This window comes from Glandiceps talaboti, chromosome 11 (assembly GCF_964340395.1).
Source record: "Glandiceps talaboti chromosome 11, keGlaTala1.1, whole genome shotgun sequence".
NCBI lineage: Eukaryota > Metazoa > Hemichordata > Enteropneusta > Spengelidae > Glandiceps > Glandiceps talaboti.
In genome coordinates, this window is record NC_135559.1 from 3252623 (window position 1) to 3272457 (window position 19835).

A 19835-nucleotide genomic window follows, 5' to 3' on the forward strand; every position below is an offset into this window, starting at 1 on the left:
TTCATGGATGTGTATTTTTAATGAGAAAAAAAATCCAGTGACATTCTATGTGAATTTCATCAAATTTGTCTTGGATCTGTTATTAGCACCAAGTACTCAAAGAGCACACATAATTGCATAAACTGAATCACAAAACGAGGCTGAGGCACAAGAAGAGGTTGTTTTGTGTACAAATTTAAATAAATGCACTTCTAACATCTTTGTCTATATTCTTCTACGTGTAAAATGAACAATTTAAAAACACAGTATACTCTGCTTGTTAAGGGTACCATGGACAAAAATACAGTTTGACACAATTTGTTGTAATACACTGGTACAACTGTTGACATCAGACCATGGAGGACCAGAACTTGTTACAAACAGGGAAAGTAAACAAATGAATTGGATTAATAACACTTTGCTTAGCATGTTGGAACAGCAGAGATTTGTATTATACACTATGACTTGATAAGAACAGTTTAATGGCCTCTTTGTGTGTACATGAAATGCCAGGGTAACTTCAAATTTGTTTGTGAACATGAACTATTATGTAAAGTAGTTTTAAAACTGTTCTTATCAAATGATAGAATGTAATACAAGTCTCTACTTCCAACATGCTTTGCCAAGGTGTTATTAATCCAATTCATTTGTTGAATTTGAAATTCTTAACAGGCTCTATTCATCGACTGTCTGATGTTTGCAGTTGTAGATGTAAAATGAAGAATTAGAGAATATAACACTGTGATCACACATGTGTAAGTGTAAAATGAACAAAAACAGTTGAACCATACACATTGTAGGGGACATTGTCTTTGGTAAAACAAGCTATACCTTCATACCCTGGTTGGTAAATACATACACCCTACCCTTTCTTGTAGGGTCTATGATAAAAATGAACAAAAACACAAAATACACAATGTCATGTAAACACACCATCATCACTCACTAGTTGGTGTGAAATGAACAATAACACACTATGCCATCACACACTACATCAAAAATGAACCAAAATACATAATTCAATAGTTTATTTAGATTTTATTGAAAGCCCTTTTCATCATTATATACATGGCTACATCATCTCCCTAAAAATAAAACATCTCTCCTTTTTTTCATACTACAGTCACTCATTGCCTTCATCAATTGATCAACAAGATCTATGACACCTAACAAAACTTTATCACTGCAGATTTGTAAAATAAAGGCAAGCATACAACTAGAATGATACACTGACCCTCTGACAATGCAATGCAATGTGCTGTAAAATTCAAACTTTCATCCCCAGCTTTAAATTTTAATATTCAATAATTCATACAATTATCATTTTAATTGAGGGACAAATAACCCTGGAAATTATTTAGTCAGAACATAGACCCTACATGTGTCAGGTCTATGGTCTGAATGGCTGGTATAAAGTTATGACTGGTGGTGCTAATGTTTGGCAGTTTGTGCCTCTAAAAAGACCCTTATCTATAATAATGCTAGGAATCAATCACCGATATACAAGTAGTTGAAGTAGTATTTTGTGGTCAATGACTTTTTCACAAGTTGTCTTTATTTCAGTCTTTATTACTTTTGTGTAATAATATGACAACAGACCTGTTGTTAAGTTTTTGTTGTCATGAGTGCAAGTACTACTGTATCCAAATGTCTAGCAATTCTCAGTGCACAACAAATGTTAAAGGAAAAGTCAAGTCAGACTTATTTCTGCCCTAAATACACTTGTAGTGATTACTGTTATCAACTTAAATATGTTGGGTGGTACAATATCACCATGGTAATTGTCAAGACAGAGATTATAGTATTAGTGATTTCATCATTGGAGGTTTTCCCATAAACCCTTGCAGGAAATCCACAAAAATGACCGAACTGGACCGAACACATGTCAGGAGCAGTAGGGCTTCTTTACAAGATTTCAAAGTTACCAAACTGCTATTTCATCCCCCTAAACCATAGATAAGTTGATAGCAGTAATCAAAACAAGTGTTCTAAGGGTGGAAATAAGTCTGACCAGACAACATGCAATGATAAAATCTTTTAAACGCTATTACAACATTTGCTGTGTTAGTGTCCAAGACAACTGAAAGTTCCAGATATGACACACTTGATAAAATTGTGATTCTGCAAAATACTCTATCAAAGAAAAGATGCAAAATTTTACCATCAAACAGCACACTTTTTCACATTCATAAAATGACAATATACTGCACTAGATTGAGTTGATAACTACTTCATACTTTTATCACTGGAAAATAATCTATCTCTCCGATGTCAACTGAACACCAGTTAGTTTTGTTTGAAAACTGGTATAAAGTAACATGATATAATTGAAAATATTTACAAAGCAACCATGATATCATCAGATAGGGTAAAACAAATGAAGAGAGAATTCTTTAATAGTTTCTGAATACAACAATATAAAGAAGTTTTAGTTTGCAAAAAATACTGAAGTTTTGGTAGTAAATTATGAACTATGCTGATGAACCTTTGTACCATCCTTTGTCTTGCAATTACAGCTGGAACTAGACGTTTGAATTTTCAACACCAAACTGTTTCTTCAGGAAAAAAAACATGACAAGCTTTGGTCTGTGATATGTCCATTGATATTGCAATAAAATGATATTTTTAGTCCAATTTCATTAAAAGACAAGGCTAACATCCACTAAAGACAATCATATTAATAATCATATCTGCTGTTTTGGTCAAAATCATGCCAAAGTGTGTGCCTGTTCAAATCTATAATCTTCAAAGGTTTGACTAAAATCATTGACAGTGGACAGCCACTGCCTATGCCAGATAAAGTTTCATAGGGACTAGAGCATGACAGATGGTAATTAACAAACCTGGCACAAAGCTCAGTTTCTAGGTCTTAGAATAGAACAGATGCAAACAAACTTGGCACAAAGTTAAGTTTATAGGGACTACATATTCCTACAGGATAGTGGTAAACAAACCTGGCACAAAGCTAAGTTACTCGGACTACAACATGATAGATGGTGATAAAACTAAAGCACTACCAGTGGAATCAATGCAGATCTTGGTCAACTTTTGGGCATTACTAACTTTTAATAAGATTGGAAAATGATATATGATAACAAACCTAGTAAAAATGTAAGGTACTCAGGCTCTCAAATCTAGTCAGACAAGACACAAGGACAGATTTGAAACAAAGATAACTTTTACTAAAACTGGAAAAAAGGATGTGGTACAAACTTGGCACAAAGATCTGCTAAATAAATTGCTATGAAAGAGTCAAAGTGTGTAGTTGTTGTCTTCCAAAATATATTATTGAAACTCCCCACCTTTTAAATTAATATCTTAATACAGAAAATTATTTTTATTAAAAAAATTAACATAAAAAACAAAATAATGAAAAAAAGGTGTATTTCCATAGTATTTCCTTTCACACAAAGTGAGATGTTTTTGCTGATAATGAATTCGGACAAATTCGTTTAAAATATTACAGGTGGGGTGAAACAAAATGTTTCTTTAAGATTTCTCTCCGGTAACTATAATGAGATGTATGATTTACAAAAGTTCAAAGGTCATTGAGAAACTCCAAACAAACAAACTTACCTAAAGTATGTACAGAAACAATACAGTAAAATGAACCCAAATCAGAAGATAATAAAAATTATAACACAAATAAAATATTTCCAATTAAAATCAGTTTAGGGACTTTGAAATAAATGAATTAAATCTCCTAAACGCAATGCAGCAGTTAGACATCACATATTTCATATTTAAAACTTCACAAAAACTACAGCATCATATTTACATTTAGTAAAACAATCACATAATACATGATACATCAAACAAATTAATCAAATACCCCTATTCCTAAATGGTATGGTCTTACTGTTATTCATAATGTATACAGTATCTTCCCAAATCCTTGGCATCAGAGGAGCTTCACACCTGCTGTGCATGCTTCAATCTTTGCAGCCTCATCTTTGCCAAAACAATGAAGTGTGAAGCTCCTCATTCTGTTTACCTCCAATAATGCCTTGCCTCAGAATATAGCAGGCCTTTTCTAAGAGAGGTTGTGCAATGCAGAATAGGTGAAAATGACATTTCTGGGTCCTGTGAAATGCAGCCAAGATGAAATTAGTCTCACCTTTGTTCCCCATTAACCAAGAAAGTTGCTATACATTGACACCTGTGTAGAATCCTTGACTCCACACTCACAAGGCAGCCATTTTGTGTTTCACGACAAAACTCATTGCATGACAGCAGACATCAACACTAAGGTTACTGGTAGTGTCCAAACAATGGCTCAAGTAAATAAAGTTGGAGGAGAGCACTTTAATATTTATATCTACAAAATAACCCCAAAATAAAATAAATTTATACTTGGACTTTTCTAAATCTGACACTATAAGTATTCCTATAAACCGTGGCAAAATAGAGTACTAGTACATCTACACTGTCTGTCTACACAGAATCAAGGTGTTACTTTTCATAGAAAAAAAATAGACATGACCCAGAACTTTACAAAATCAACAAATTGCTTGTTGAAACATTTTTTCACTTCCAGTTGTTTGCTCCACAATTTAACTTTTAAAGTAGTAAATTAAATCTCATTGTAAATTTAAATGAATTTAGAATTTTTTCACATCATTTCAACATTTGAAAATCAACACTTTCAGTGGAAATCCTCTTCACCTTTTGTATTCTCCAAAAAATTTAGTGGAAAAGTTGAAATTTACACAAACTTAGAAAGAAAATGTGGCTTTACTTTGAAATTAGACGAAGAGTTGTATAATAAATGATATGATATCAAAATAGTTGGCCTATTTGGTGTTGCCATGGAAACTCAACAAAAATAGTCTGCTTGAAGTTGAAGTATAGATAGTACACAAACTGTTGAACTTTGGGCCAAACAATGAGAAGAGTAATAACACTTGCATGACTGAATATTCCAGGCAAGTCTGTAGGTTAGAGATGGAACAAATTAATTTTACTCAAGATAGGGGGCCATGGTTAATCTGAGAGCCACAATTTGTATTGCTAACTTGAGTACTCCACTCTCACCATAGACAATACCCCCCCCCCCCCCCCCATTGTCTATGTACTCCCATAGCTGTCCCTTATTCTGTAACAAGTTCTGGGTCACCTACCAAGTACACAAATCAAAACATACCTCATTTACATAAAGTCAAATTATACAGTACTAGGCTAGCAAATACAAAGTTCTGCAAGAATAGCAAGTAGTAGATTAACCATGACTTAATACACATTTGTTATCAAGCTAGGGGGTCTGGGTTAAGTTTTAACCCCCTATCTTAACCTCTATTAGTATCATTGACTATGTGGGTCATCGTCTTCAGTCACAACTAGGACATACCAACCAACCAACTAACTAAAGCTACATTACACACACCTCACTAAATTCATAATTATTGACCATTTTTGCATAGTATCAAACCATTCCCATCTCTCATGGTCCCATAACTCACCCTAAAGTTTATTTTCATTTTCATATGCATTTTCTTCTCATACTGAATTCGATGATTGTCTGAAATACCACTGTAAATTTTGTCCCCTTTTTTTTAATAAGGCAGTTATATAGACATAACGTACATTCGTTATACAATTTCACCTCTTTAAATATCATAAAAATATTTTGCTAATTGCACAACAAATTTCTATTTCATAGTGTATTTTACAATTGATACAGCTCTACAAACAATATTGTGGCAATTCAAACACACAATAATCCTCAAATACAAATTAACAGCTGGTACACTACAGAATCTTTTCTTGGCAAACTTGTCTGTATTTGAACTCTTAAACTGTTCAACTGCAATACTTGGCCCCTTACGTCCTTTTTTTGGCAACTGAAACTTTCATGTTAAAAGTGAACTATATCGACTTTAAAGTGACATATAACTTTTCTAAATAGTTTGAAAATATAAGCTAAACGTGTGACCAACAATAAGCTCTTGTACAACAATCTGTGAATCTATACTGTAAATGGAACAAAAGGAATGTTATAATGGAAGCCAGTTGACTTGAAACAAAAATCATCTGACTACACAAAAATCTTACTAGAATCGCTACATTTTATCGTCTGGCTGAACAAAAATCTTACTAACATTGCTACATTTTATCATCTGGCTCAAAAAACTCTTAGTAACAATGCTACATTGTTACCATCTGACATAACCAACATTGTAATACAATTGTTACATTTTAAAGTTTAATGGTTGTCATGTCACATGTCCAGATAAAGTGCTTTTTGTTTGTTGACAAATTTGAAGCACTGAGTCATGTTGCTTTTTTTTGTTTCAACTTAACTAACTTCCATTATCTGTGGAAATCTTATCCCTGTATCTGAACTGAACTAAAATCTACTGTATGCTGCAATGTGTGAATCACATTATGTCAAACATGTCACTAAATACTAATAACGAATTGTACATAAAATGGTAAGATCACAGAAATAACCACTATCTTAAAATGTATGGGACATATTGATAGCTATGTTCAACATTGTGATAAATGTGAAACATACTATGTTGACATGTAACATAGATCTTTAAGAAATAGTCATGTGTGTTACAATGGGAAACAATAAACTATGTTGAACATAATTTTACAATGTGAGACATGTTGTGTTCATATGTATTAACATGGTTTTCAGAAATAGCCATATGTTCTACAATGTGTATGAAATCAATACACTATGATTAACATGGTGATAAAATGAGAAACATTCTATGTTCACACAGATGATACAGAAATCTATGCACTAGCAAGTATGTTGCACACTACAGAGTGAAATCATCTGAATTCTAAATTCTCAAACACAGCATGTTCATGGAATACATTCCCACAAATAACATGAAATCTATGTATTAGCCAGCATGTTGATGGGTAGAGATTAGAATGAAAGAAATGAAATTCTATAATGCATAATACATCAGGTTCATGTTAAACATGATCACAACTAACATAGAAATCTATGTACTAGCTAGGATGTTCACATGAAAATCTTGATGTAAAACACACCATATTCATGTAAACATTTACATCTTTGATTCAATATAGCTGATATCTTAGTAAATCATGTCAAACATAGCTATAAAATGTACAACATATCCATGTTTACATGAATAAGAATTCTGTATGAATGTGAAACACACATTTTCACAATGATGCTAAAAATAGGCATTTAGCCTCGCTGTGATTTGTACTGTGATTAACTATACACAAACGATATTTATGAATAATATGACCATGTGCAACATACACATGTGCAACATAATCATGTGCAACATACTTATGTGCAACATACCCATGTGCAACATACTTGGGTGATATGAAATGAATTGCTGGCAACATTGAAATAATGAGATGGTTAGAATACAAGTACCAGTAACATACAAAGTGAAAAGACTAGACAAGTTGGTTGTTTTGTTGATATATACATTCATGTATGCATATAGAACTTTACTTGATATGCAGGTAGCACCTTATAATGTCACTGTACATCTTAAGTTATTGCATTTGGCAAAGTTTGGCAGTTGAAACATGGCACTATTATTTTTAAGTTTGTTTGAAACCTTTTAATACACACCCATAAACGAAACAATACTATTTGTGATAACACAGTGAAAGTGTTTGAGATTCCATTCGTATTGATAAGAGCTTGTTGTAAAATTTGTGTTTGTATTCTCATCTTAAATTTATAGCGTTTAAAAGATCATGTAAGTGTAGCAAATCTCTTATTAATTGTTCTTTTGATATATATTATTATACAGTAGACTTGCAGTCAATGGAGTGTGAATTTTATAAATCTACAAGTTTATCGTTCAACTTTTCTTTTTGCAATATTTCAATTCAGAAATAGCATGACAAATTGAATTTACTGATTTAACATAACACAGTGTAAGCATCTATGATAGACATATGAATATGATGAATTGTGAGGTGGTGTGCATGCATTCTATGTGACCGTTCTGTCTTGAATCAGTGTGCATCAAAACATACATGAAATTCTGTGATTTTGTTTTTTGGTTTAGTACCTCTCAAACATCCTCAGTATATCCACTACATTCCTATATACACTGAAGTGCCTTCTGGTCTCACTAGTTTACAGGAAGATTCTGGTATTTTACGTAAACAATATTTCATCTGTACCTTTCAATACCCATGACTAAAGGCTTTGTGCCTGGTATATACAAAGTGTTGTTCACACTCTGTATTGCCTTGTCCTTTGACTGGGTCATGGTTATTGATTGCCATTGAAGACAATCTTGACATAATATGCTCATCTTTATCAGTTTACATTTTCTCTGCCTATGGATTGCACACTCTGTTTACAGACGTTTCTCTTGAAAAGAACACATCTTTCCACTTCATTTGTCTGTACACTTTATTTCACTGTTAGTCTGAAAATTTTCGATCTCAACTCTGAATTACTAGTTTGCTTGCACACTTTGCCCATAGACCTCAGCTATTAACTTGTAGCCTGCATAACATGTAGCTTGTTTTCCTGCAACATTGATTTCATCAAAGTATTGGTACTTCTAACTTCTACGCTGTTGACTGTCCACTGATAGCAGTGAATACACTGATAGATGTACGGTTGGAGGCATACGAGTTTGGTCTACTTCCAGGTATTAACTGTAAAGTAAAATTTAAACAATTAGAATTGGTGATCTTGATGTTTGTTGAATGTCATCAGGACATGCTGTGTACATGCATTTATATGAAGTATGCTGAGTTGAACTTTGACCTCAGTAATTACTCGTCAATAGTGGTATACATATATTATGGTGTTATTTAATTTATGCGAAATATGAGAAAATTTAAAAAATACTTGAAATTGTGCAGTTGGTGTTGGTCTGTGCTAACACTGATAGTGTTCAGACTTTAAGCTTTCTTCTAAAGCGGGTTAGTTTTATGTGTACATCTTTTATTATGTGCATTGTATAATCATATTAAAGTGTTCAATGCTGATGGTAAGTTTCTGTTCCTACTAGTTGAGTGCTGTTAAATTGTGTAAGTGTACATCATTTACTTTATATAACAGCAAACTGGCTGACACTACATGTTAGATCTATATCACTGTGTTTTTTGTTAGGCCTGATAAAAAAAATTGTGTGGCTCCAGTTACGCTCAATTTTAGAATAGGTGGGGGTAGGTACATTTTTAATTTATTTTATTAGTGTTAGTGTCTAGTTCAGGTTTTCCATTGTTTTCCAAATGGTCTCTGTGTTGTTTATTTCATCCTATCAGATGTAAAGCCATTACAGTTTGGAAGAACAGTTTTAGAGTGTTCTGCATCCACTATTTCTCATGAGACTTCACAACTTTTGTGATTTTATCATTTTTTTCTCAAATACTTAAAAAAAAGTTTAGGGTTAGCAGTGAAAAGCTAGGTGGGGTTGGGTAACTGGAACCAAACAATTATTTTTTTTTAGGCCTAATCTTCATGCTGTGCTGAATGTTTTTATACTGTCTGTCTGTCTGTCTGTCTGTCTGTCTCTGTGTGTATGTATGTATGTATGTATGTATGTATGTATGTATGTATGTATGTATGTATGTATGTATGTATGTATGTATGTATGTATATGTGTGTATGTATGTATGTATGTATGTATGTATGTATGTATGTATGTATGTATGTATGTGTGTGTGTGTGTGTGTGTGTGTGTGTGTATGTATGTATGTATGTATGTATGTAAATATGTATGTATGTATGTATGTATGTATGTATGTATGTATGTATGTATGTATGTATGTATGTATGTATGTATGTATGTATGATTAGTACAATGTGGATATATAGACAGCTATATGTTCAGATGTACAGATGTGTTTTGAGCTGCATGGCTGTGTTTATGAGCAACTGTATTTAGCATTGGGTTTGTGTTTTCTTGCAGAACGATGACCAAGACAGTCAAGTCTAGAATAATTTGCATGCTATAAAGTGTGTAAAAATTGTTGTACCATAAATCCTATTTTTGTATAGGGTCTATGGTTGTACAAACATAGTAGAAAGATGACATGCACATTACTGTCTTCTAATAACCTAACTATATACAATGATCTCTTTGATACAATATCACCACTGTCTTTTATTTCTTTACTATGAAATGAATACCCAAAGTAATACCCTCACCTCGTGCCATTGAAATTGGTTCAGTAGTTTATGAATCTAACTTTACTTTAAGATAAATAACTATTTTCTGTATCTTTTTTACATTCCAGTATCTGATCATTTTGAATTAAACAATTGTTCATTCAGATATCTCTGAGAAAATCCCTTCAAATTGTACTAAATTACCAACTAATTTGAATATTTAAGTTAAGCACATCACTGCCTTGATCACTTTGTTTTTGACAAACACACACACACACACACACACACACACACACACACACACATCCAGACAGGCACATGCAGACACAGACACAGACATAGACATAGACACAGGCACAGACACATACACAGACACTTCCTACAACATTACTGAATCCAGAGTTATTAAGTTGAACATGTATTAAAGATGGGAGCACTGATACATTATTTGCTAGAGGGCGCCCTTTAGCAGGAAGATATTTATTGAATATCTACAAAATCTGTAAGCCTATCAGTGATTCTGCTTCACTATTCCACTGTTTTCAGTAGATTTGGTGGATTTTTAAATCAAATCCAGTCAGTACTGGGTGGGTTTGAACCCAGACTGCAGTGGTAAGAGACACATTAGCTCCACCAACCCCAATCAAGATCACACAGTGAATGGTAACAAGCTGGAAATAGTGAATAAGTGTAGCAGGGTCACAGATTCAAATAGCTGACAGGGTAAAGCGGTGTTTGTAAAATGTTGATATGTGTTGTTGCTGCTACGCATGCATACCATACAAGACAGAACAGGGTGGTAAAGATTCCAAAAAACCAATTGCCATGGTAACTGATGACATTACATGATGTTAAGTCTAACAGTATAATGATGGCATATAAAACTCACCACATAGAGTTATCCTCTACAAGGAGTACCCTTGGTATGAATAACTGATATAGATAGATATGGAAAGAAAGAATGGTTTACATACACCCCATAATATGGAAAACACACGGGAGAGACAGGAAAATATATACATTGAAAACAAATTGTTAGTGAAGAATTAAAAGAATTATTAACACACACACTATCTCTATTTTTACAGTTTAAGTGTTTATAGAGATTGCATTACAAGTAGAAAGACAAAGATCCATGCCAATTATTCACAAGTATTGAAAATTAAATAATTTTTAAAATGTAATTTACATGCCGAAATGGTTTATGAAATCAAAATTTACAAAATCAATTTATATAAATGAAATTTACTTCTCAAATAGTGCTTAAATAGGTTAACTATAGTGATATGTGTGAAATGACCCTTTACAAATCATTGATTTCTTGGTGGTTTTTCGAAAATTAATATTTGATGACATCTTTGCTCACAAGTGTTTTCTAAGTTATAACTTAAAAAAAAATTTCAAGACCATATTGGACCAGATTTGATGCAAACACTGGTGAAAAATCAAGAAGTCGAAAAAATATGTATTTCTCTTTTGCTAGTCTTTCTCATTTTGTAATGTTCAGACCGCTGAGACATGTTTGTGTAGTGGTCTTTAAACAATAAATTATTATTATTATTATTATTCTGATATTTGTAATTTTCTATTTTTTCGTTTTGTTATGTCATGCAGTTTTCAAAGATTAATATCTCTGTTTTATCTTACAGATATAGTTGACCTGTTGAAGAAATCAAATCTTTTACTTGTTATATTATATCAAACACCTCTTCAATTCAGATAAATGCAGGCATTGGTGAAAATACAAGCTATTTAGAAAAGAAGGACAGTTTTTGAAATGAAAGGATTTAGTAAGACATTACAGAGTATTGGCTGTGTGTTATGTTTTGAATTGTGATGTTAGTTACTAGGACACGCCTAGCAACGATGCATGCAAATTATGCAATCAAAGCAACCATGGCAGCAAGTGTTAGTACCTACCTCTTCATTTAGGATTTTGGACAATTCTGCTGCCATTTGTTTGTAGTTTTGTTTCATATCTTCATGGAGTGGCATTTGGTCAGATTTGATGAGTTTGGCATTTAGTTCTAGAGCTTCCCCACATGCTCTGACAAATTGCCTGAAATTACAATCACACAGGTACAACTATTGATACATTATTTCATTTTGTGAAAATACCATTCCTCAACCAAATGCCCTGGTCGGTGCCATTGAATCCCAAAGGTAGTCTCTTCACTGTTTGAAAAGTATGTCCACTTTCAAAGACTTTTTTTCGTTCTCTGACCACCATATCATATTTGGTCTGTGATTGTTGGAATGTCGAAAGGGATTCAAAACACAAGACTTGTATTTGTTATTGCCACTCCTCCCTCCATTTTCACTTTTCGAGGTGAATACCCCCTCCAGTGCCCACGGTTTGAACTATATGCCTACTTACCTGTAGACTTCTTTGAGTTCTCTAACTTTCATGTTATCATATCTGGTCTGTGATTGTAGGAATGTTGATGCATAGGCCAGAGGGCCTGCATGGACCTGTGCACTGACACTCCCCTGTAGTTTGAGTTGAAGGTTTATCATATTTGGAGACTCTGACATGACCACTTCATTCAGCTCTGTCACCTTGTTCCTCATCTCATCTATGGCTACTTCTATCGGTGTCATCTCCTGGTGGATTTGGTACACCACTAAGATTCGTTTCTTGACGTATGGGAATGAATGGGAAGCTATAAAACAATAGAATAATGTAGTTAGTGATTCTTGGCACCTGTAATAGCATTTCACCTCATGTTAACGGGTCAAAATATACCAAGAAGGTCAACTTATTTTCACATGAGTCTAGAGTAATGCATGTGAAGCACATGGAGTGGAAGTTGTAATGTCGACCAACAAATCAAACATTCATAATTTTTATGATGTACCTAGGCAGTAATATTCTATTTCAGGTACTGAGAACTGAATGAGACCTTGATGAGACCTTGTTCTGACTTTTATACCTGGAAAATAAATTTTCACTTGGTAGTAAAAAATATCCAATTTTCAAAACACAGTGATAAACATATTTCTTTACATGCTACAGAACAACTTGAAATGATGGACGGGATTTCTGTGAGAACTAGTGTGATGACCTGGTCTTGTTATGTTTACTATATGACATGGACTCTGAAGTTACAAAATTTGTGAAATGCTGGTCAACCATGTAATAACACTGCTCACAACTGTTTGTTAGCTGGTTTTAAATTTGAACAAAATTAACAGTAAATTCATGATATTAATTACAATAACAGCTATTGCTGTATGGAATAAAAACTTTAAATCTACGAATTCCACAAAGCTTATCCAAGACTACATTTTCAAATAGTCCATGAATTTGACAAAGTCTTCCCTACACCGTACATTTCCAAATAATTCCTGAATTTTACAATATCTACTTACTTGTGAGTACTGTTCTTCTCTTGTACTGTTCATCTAATGAACCATGTGCTTTGCCAGTCTTTGTAAATGGAGTTTCAAACATAAATCGCCGGATGTTATTATTTTTCTCAAAGTCTGTCTGTCTATCATTCAGTTCCTTCTCTTCAAAGTATGGAGTAACATAGGTGACTTGAATGTATGCATACTTAGGATCAAGGTCTTTAGGGTTCACCTAAAAAATCAAAAAATTGAAATGAATATATCTAACAAACTTTATCATTCATATATTTAAAGGCCTTATCTGCATATAAATAGGGGTCGGATTAAGATGATGCTCATTATGCTAGATGACTTTGACCATGGAACACACTCACAGAGCTCATATTATGAATATACAGGAAAGAAATCTGTCACTGTAAATTTGAAAGTAGTTGCATTTTGGGGACTGTATTTGAGAAGATATTAGCTTGACACACGTTTGAAGTGATGAAATACTGACTCAGGATTGAAAATTAGCCGTTTATAGAGTGTCATGACTGCTACAGTATGTCAGATTACTAGCACATCATATACAGTAGAGTAAGACAGATTCATATATAATAGATGCATTACTGTGTTACTTTACATAATTTCACCACAAAATATCAAAACTGATATAAAAGCACATTTTTTTTCACCACCAAAATATCTACCTTGAAAACAGTCAAGTACTAAAACTTACATTCTCTGAGGTCTTGATAACTTTGACATTTTCAGCTCCAAATTTATCTTCATAGAGTGTTTGTAATCTTGTAGAGATCTCAGCAAGTGATGTCACCTTAGGTTCTTTGTAAATGTATTCCTTACCATCTTCCTCTTCAAAGTATTGCTGTATAAAAGATAACAATATACTGGGTAATTACTGGTCTCAAATTTTACCTGAGGAGTCATTTTCCCCCAACTTTAAATCAAAGACATAGTTTAAAAGTTTTCGGTATTGCACTGCAGTGGAAATACTCATTTATTTAATCGTGTCTATCAAGGGTATCTGCGACTTGGATGTGCGACTTGTACAAACTCGAAAAATGATATCTGCGACACGGTCGTACGACCACTCATACTACCTGTCTGCGCTCGGTCGCACAACATCACTGCGACCTGTACTGCGACATATTTGTAATTGTACCAAACTATCAAAATCAAACCTCGCCGACGAAGACTTCGTGTCAATGACATTTGCCAGAAAAGTTATTTCATTACCGTTAGAGTTAGTTGGTTTCAACCGTTAACCGTGATCTCCTTAGTCTGGTTCCCGACGTCCGTATTTCGATTAACTTTACAAGTACTCTCTCTACATTACTGTAATTACTGTAATGTAGAGAGAGTACTTGTAAAGTTAATCGAAATACGGAAAGCACATCCAAGTCGCAGATACCCATTTTAGGTACCATTAAATACCTCAAATACCATGTGTACTGGTGCAAGTAATGACTGGTATGCAATACTGCACTGGATGTAATCTAGCTAATGGAAGAGATTGGAGTAAGTGATAGTTGAGCAAGGGGTTGGGCTTGGGTTGAGAGTAGAGGTGGGGATAGTGATGGTTGGGTTGGATGATGGTAACGGTAGCAGGGGTGAACAAATCCACTGGTCCTGGGTCCGGGACTAGCAATTTTTTTGGGCGGACCACACAAATTTTACCTTGTCTGGTCCATCAGACCAGTACCTTACTGTTATAATAACTATGTTTAAAAGTAGTCTGAATATACAGATTCATAGGCCAGATTTGATGTTTCACATTAGCAGGACCTGGGACCACTAATTCTTTCAGCAGGACCACTGGATTTTTTAAGGCACTGGTCCGGGGACCACCAGTTCATTAAATGATTTGTTCACCCTTGTATGAGAATGGGGATGTTTGGGGATATGAGAGATCTGTTTAGAATGTCATACAACTTACCTGTCCAAAGAAAGCTACTCTGTAGTACTTTCCTAGTAGTCGTCTACTACTCTGCATGACTTCTACCACTTTATCAAATACACGGTGTAACGTAGCATAGGCCTCAGCTAACCTCTGTCAAAGACACATGTTGTATCTACATTACTCCACAGTTTATGTATAAAGCATACTTAATTTCCAAAAAACTATATCATTAATTGTACATGAAATTATATTTTGTTAACTTACATGGAAGTCTCTCTGTTTTTCATAGAAGGGAATGATAAGTCTGTACAGTTCTCCCATGACTTCATACCTCTCAGCTTTCTCTAGTAGCTCTGCACATTGTTCTAGTAGTCCTACCAAGTGGTCCTATGTTTGGAAAAAAAAGACAGTGACGGTTAAAATATGAATCATAGAGAGTCCTGGTGAAAATATCTTATATAAAGAAATGTCCTTCCATAATTGATAAAAACTTGTTGGCAGACTTTGCATTAACATTAGTCCAATTTTTTGCAGTTGCAGTGGGTTGATTTTCATGACTCCCTTAGGTGGTCAAATAGGGAACTTGCAAACCCGCCATGTTGAATATTGCATCATGGGAAATGTGACAATAAATGCTAATCAATTAGTATTATGAACAATATTGTTTTATTGTTTGTAACCACAAGTGATCAATTCATAGTTATCCTGACCATAGTGGGAGGTTTATTTTATCGGTAGCTCCAGATTAGATAATATGATAACCTCAGATAATCCCATAGTCCTTTGCGTCTGAGCATGCTCAGACTGGATTGCAAGTTCCCTACTGTATTTGTAGAAGTGAGTTGGATTTTCATGATTCCCTTAGGTTGTCAAATTGTATCAGCAGAAGTGAGTTGTGATTTTCATGATTCCCTTAAGTGGTCAAATTGTATCAGCAGAAGTGAGTGGTGATTTTCATGACTCACCTAAGTGGTTACACCATATCTATAGAAACAAGACTTGACTTACCTCTGTGTACTGTACATCCTGCATACCCCTATCATCTTTCATTCCATGTTCTTCCGATTCAACATTACTGGAGATATTCCTGAATGCTGCACATCCTCTATTATAGATAGATTTTCTCTTTAGGTACTCCGCTATCAGAGCTGCTACATGGATGTAACAATGTGCTGCCTGTAAACCAATGTACACATATAATGAAATGCCAGAATCAGAGCTGCTACATGGATGTAACAATGTGCTGCCTGTAAACCAATGTACACATATTATGAAATGCCAGAATCAATTTTCCTGGACCCGGGTTTCATACTTGTTTATGAACTTTCTACCCACGTATATAGTGATGTGTAGTACATTTCATCATTTGATAAGAACGGTTTTATGGTTTCTTTATATAATAGCTCACATTCACAATAGCTTACATTCACATATGAATTTCAAGTTAAATAGGACATACTACTGTTCTCACTAATGTTTCATGTTTCCATACATCTAACATGTTGTGCCAAGTGTTATAAATCCAATTCATCTGTTACTTTCTCTGTTTGTAACAAGTTTGACTTGTTACTGCTTGCATGTCACTGTTTGTATAATATATCACATAAACTATAAAGTCATACCTCTGAGTAGTTTTTGTGTTTTTCATGTATCCTGGCCATACTTTCTAGCCATGTTTTCCTCAATTCTGGAGTACTGGCATAGGACTTGGCTAAGCTATACTGTAAATCTACCAGCATCTCTGGATCATTCTCATGTTCTTTCATCTGTGCTGTTGCCATGAGTACCGTTCTAACTTTCTTAGTTAAATCTTTCACTTGAAGAGGAAAGTGGGTATGCTGAAAGAGAAATCATCAAAGTTTAGAGGTTGGACTATCAATTCTGTACATAATCAATGAATTGGGTACAACCCTATTACTGTTTTTCATCAATTGGGTACTACCCTATTGCTTTTTTCCCCCATCAATTGGGTACTACATAACTGCTTTTTTCATCAATTGGGTACTACCCTATTGCTTTTTTTTTATCAATTGGGTACTACCTTATTGCTTATTCCTATCTTATTATTCCTGTATTTTATTCTTTTAAACAAATATGAACATTTGGTGACTTGAAGTTACTGTTTACTGGAGTACAAAATAATGGAGGAACATGAAAAAAACAACTATATTTAAAAAAAAAAACTGACGTAAGTATGTAAAAGGATAAAAGTAATTGGTTAAAAATAACCAAATCAATAAAATTGGATTCTCAGGTATGTAGGTGTGAAAAGATGTACAAATTATAATTATGTGTAGATGATGTGTAAATAAATCAATGAAAGAAAAGTTATATCAAAGACATGTAGATGAAACTAAAAGTATAATTTATATAATAAACTGACAAAGAAAGATGAATAGGAAAATAGATGAATAAATAAATAAATACAACATAAACAAAGGTGACGGTATACATGAAATCTAACTGCCAGAAATATAGGAAAGTTAGAGAATCTAAAGTTGAAATACTGTGTCAATGTCAATATCACCCAGAATACCGTTACTACCCTCCAAGTATTTCCCTTCTTAGCATTGTTTAATAAATCAGCCAGAATAGTGGATTCACTTTTTATGAAGGTATTCAAATATTTTTTTATCATCTCACACTGAGGATATAGACTGAGTGATCTGTCGTTGTTTGCACTCCACATTACTGATGCTGGTGTAAGCAACAGCTATGTGGAGCGCAAACATCAAATTAATCCTTCAGTGTAAGGGAGGATAAAGCAGCATTTAAAATCAAAACTTATAAAATTTGTAATATATTGCAATGCAGATATATACAGTCTGCAATACTGTCGTTGGTGGTGCTATTACATGTAATCTCTGCTTTAGATTTGTGTAGATTATTTTGGCGCCACCATTTGACTGTAATATAGCTCCACCAACAACTGTATGTCACAGTCTATATACAAGGATCAAGCTATGCATCCCAACACCAGCGAAATGTAGAAGCCCAGTGAAATAGGATTTTTTTGTCAGGCAGACCAAGGGCAAGGATTTAGGGGAAGAAACAGAAATGAAGATGAGCCTTATCTTGAGCATATCAGGAAAGTTTTGTGTTTATTAGTGCAAGACACACATAACAGGTTGCTTCTGCAGTGTTGTGTTAGTAGTTGTGTACAGGCAGCAATTTACCTTTCTCTGCAAAGGAAAATAAAGAGAAGTAATAATGAGGAAAAAACACACACAGTAAAAGTGAAGAAATACACACAGTAAAAAAAGTGTAAACATACATACAGTACACACAAAGTGAATTCATAACTGTAGCAACACACATAATTTTCATTAGAGTCACATAGTGCATACTGTGCCAATCAGTAGTAGGTAAGTAATGAACTGTCACACAGCATCTGTTTATCACTACATCACTACAGACACTATAACATACATGTCAAAATTCATTGACTTCTTCACCAATGAAGGCAGTCCACTATGTTGTGAAGTACATTATGTTATTTCACCAATTACGGTGCTATACTATTTTGTGAAGTCTAGGTCTATTTCACCAATGAGGTGCCACACACTTTTGTGCAGTTAGATATATTTCACCAATGAGGGCTCTGTACTACTTTGTGAAAGTACATCTATTTCACCAATGAGGGCAGTACACTTGTTGTGAAGGTATATCTACTTCACCAATGAGGGTGCTACATTATGTTGCGAAAGCACATCTATTTCGCCAGCGAGGGTGCTCTTTGGTTAGAAAAATATTCTGTTCAACGACACAATTTGTATATTTAACATTTAAGTCTGTTACTATTTGCTGAAAAAGTAAAGTTCAAAAATATCCTTAAAGTTTTGAATCATTCATTATTTTCATATGGTGTTCCAAATTATTAAAATTCACAAAATAAATAAATATTTAGAAAAGCAGAGTGATTATGATACTTTCTCATTATAAATCTATCAAATAGCATCATTCTGAATGTACAGTAAATATTCATTATTGCCATGGCAACTGAATGATTCTCTCCTTCCAGTTCACTGTATGACTTAGGTGTAGCCTTGTTATTGTTTGTTTGTTTGTTTGTTTGTTTGGAAACATTTGTTGTCATAACAACTACATGGTTTTTCACTGTACAAGTTACTACAACTTAGAAGCATAGCCTTGTCATGGTTTGCATAGTTGCTATGACAATATATTTGTTATTGCCATGGCAACTGAATGACTCCCTCTACAACTTACATGCATAGCCTTGTCACTGTTTGCATAGTTGTTGATAATGGCCAGGGATTCCTGAAATCTAGCACTGTTTAGAACGACGATATCACTGATGAGTCTCGACACAGATATGATGACCTGTATAAAACAAACAAAATCAAGTCACTTGAATCAGAAATCATGTCATAAAAATATAGTTATAGAAATTATCCAAGTTATAAATCAAAGCTATGAATTGTGTAATATAAGAAAGATGTACAACTACTGTTATCACATGAATCAGACATCATGTCACAAAAATATGGT

General features: G+C 33.9%; 1 protein-coding gene across 1 annotated transcript in view; it reads right to left on the reverse strand.

The window, feature by feature from the left end:
- Window positions 1-1032: 1032 nt before the first annotated feature.
- The window catches only part of LOC144442178 (dedicator of cytokinesis protein 9-like), a 121462-nt gene continuing 102659 nt past the window's right edge, over window positions 1033-19835 (reverse strand). Inside the window, exons 38-47 of the mRNA XM_078131450.1 lie at window positions 19554-19667; window positions 16949-17164; window positions 16335-16502; window positions 15591-15713; window positions 15363-15476; window positions 14145-14291; window positions 13445-13655; window positions 12450-12735; window positions 11993-12131; window positions 1033-8610 (exon numbers count right to left, since the gene is read on the reverse strand). Coding sequence (XP_077987576.1) covers window positions 8521-8610; window positions 11993-12131; window positions 12450-12735; window positions 13445-13655; window positions 14145-14291; window positions 15363-15476; window positions 15591-15713; window positions 16335-16502; window positions 16949-17164; window positions 19554-19667 — 1608 coding nt within the window. The 3' untranslated portion in view covers window positions 1033-8520. The remainder of the gene's footprint in view (window positions 8611-11992; window positions 12132-12449; window positions 12736-13444; window positions 13656-14144; window positions 14292-15362; window positions 15477-15590; window positions 15714-16334; window positions 16503-16948; window positions 17165-19553; window positions 19668-19835) is intronic.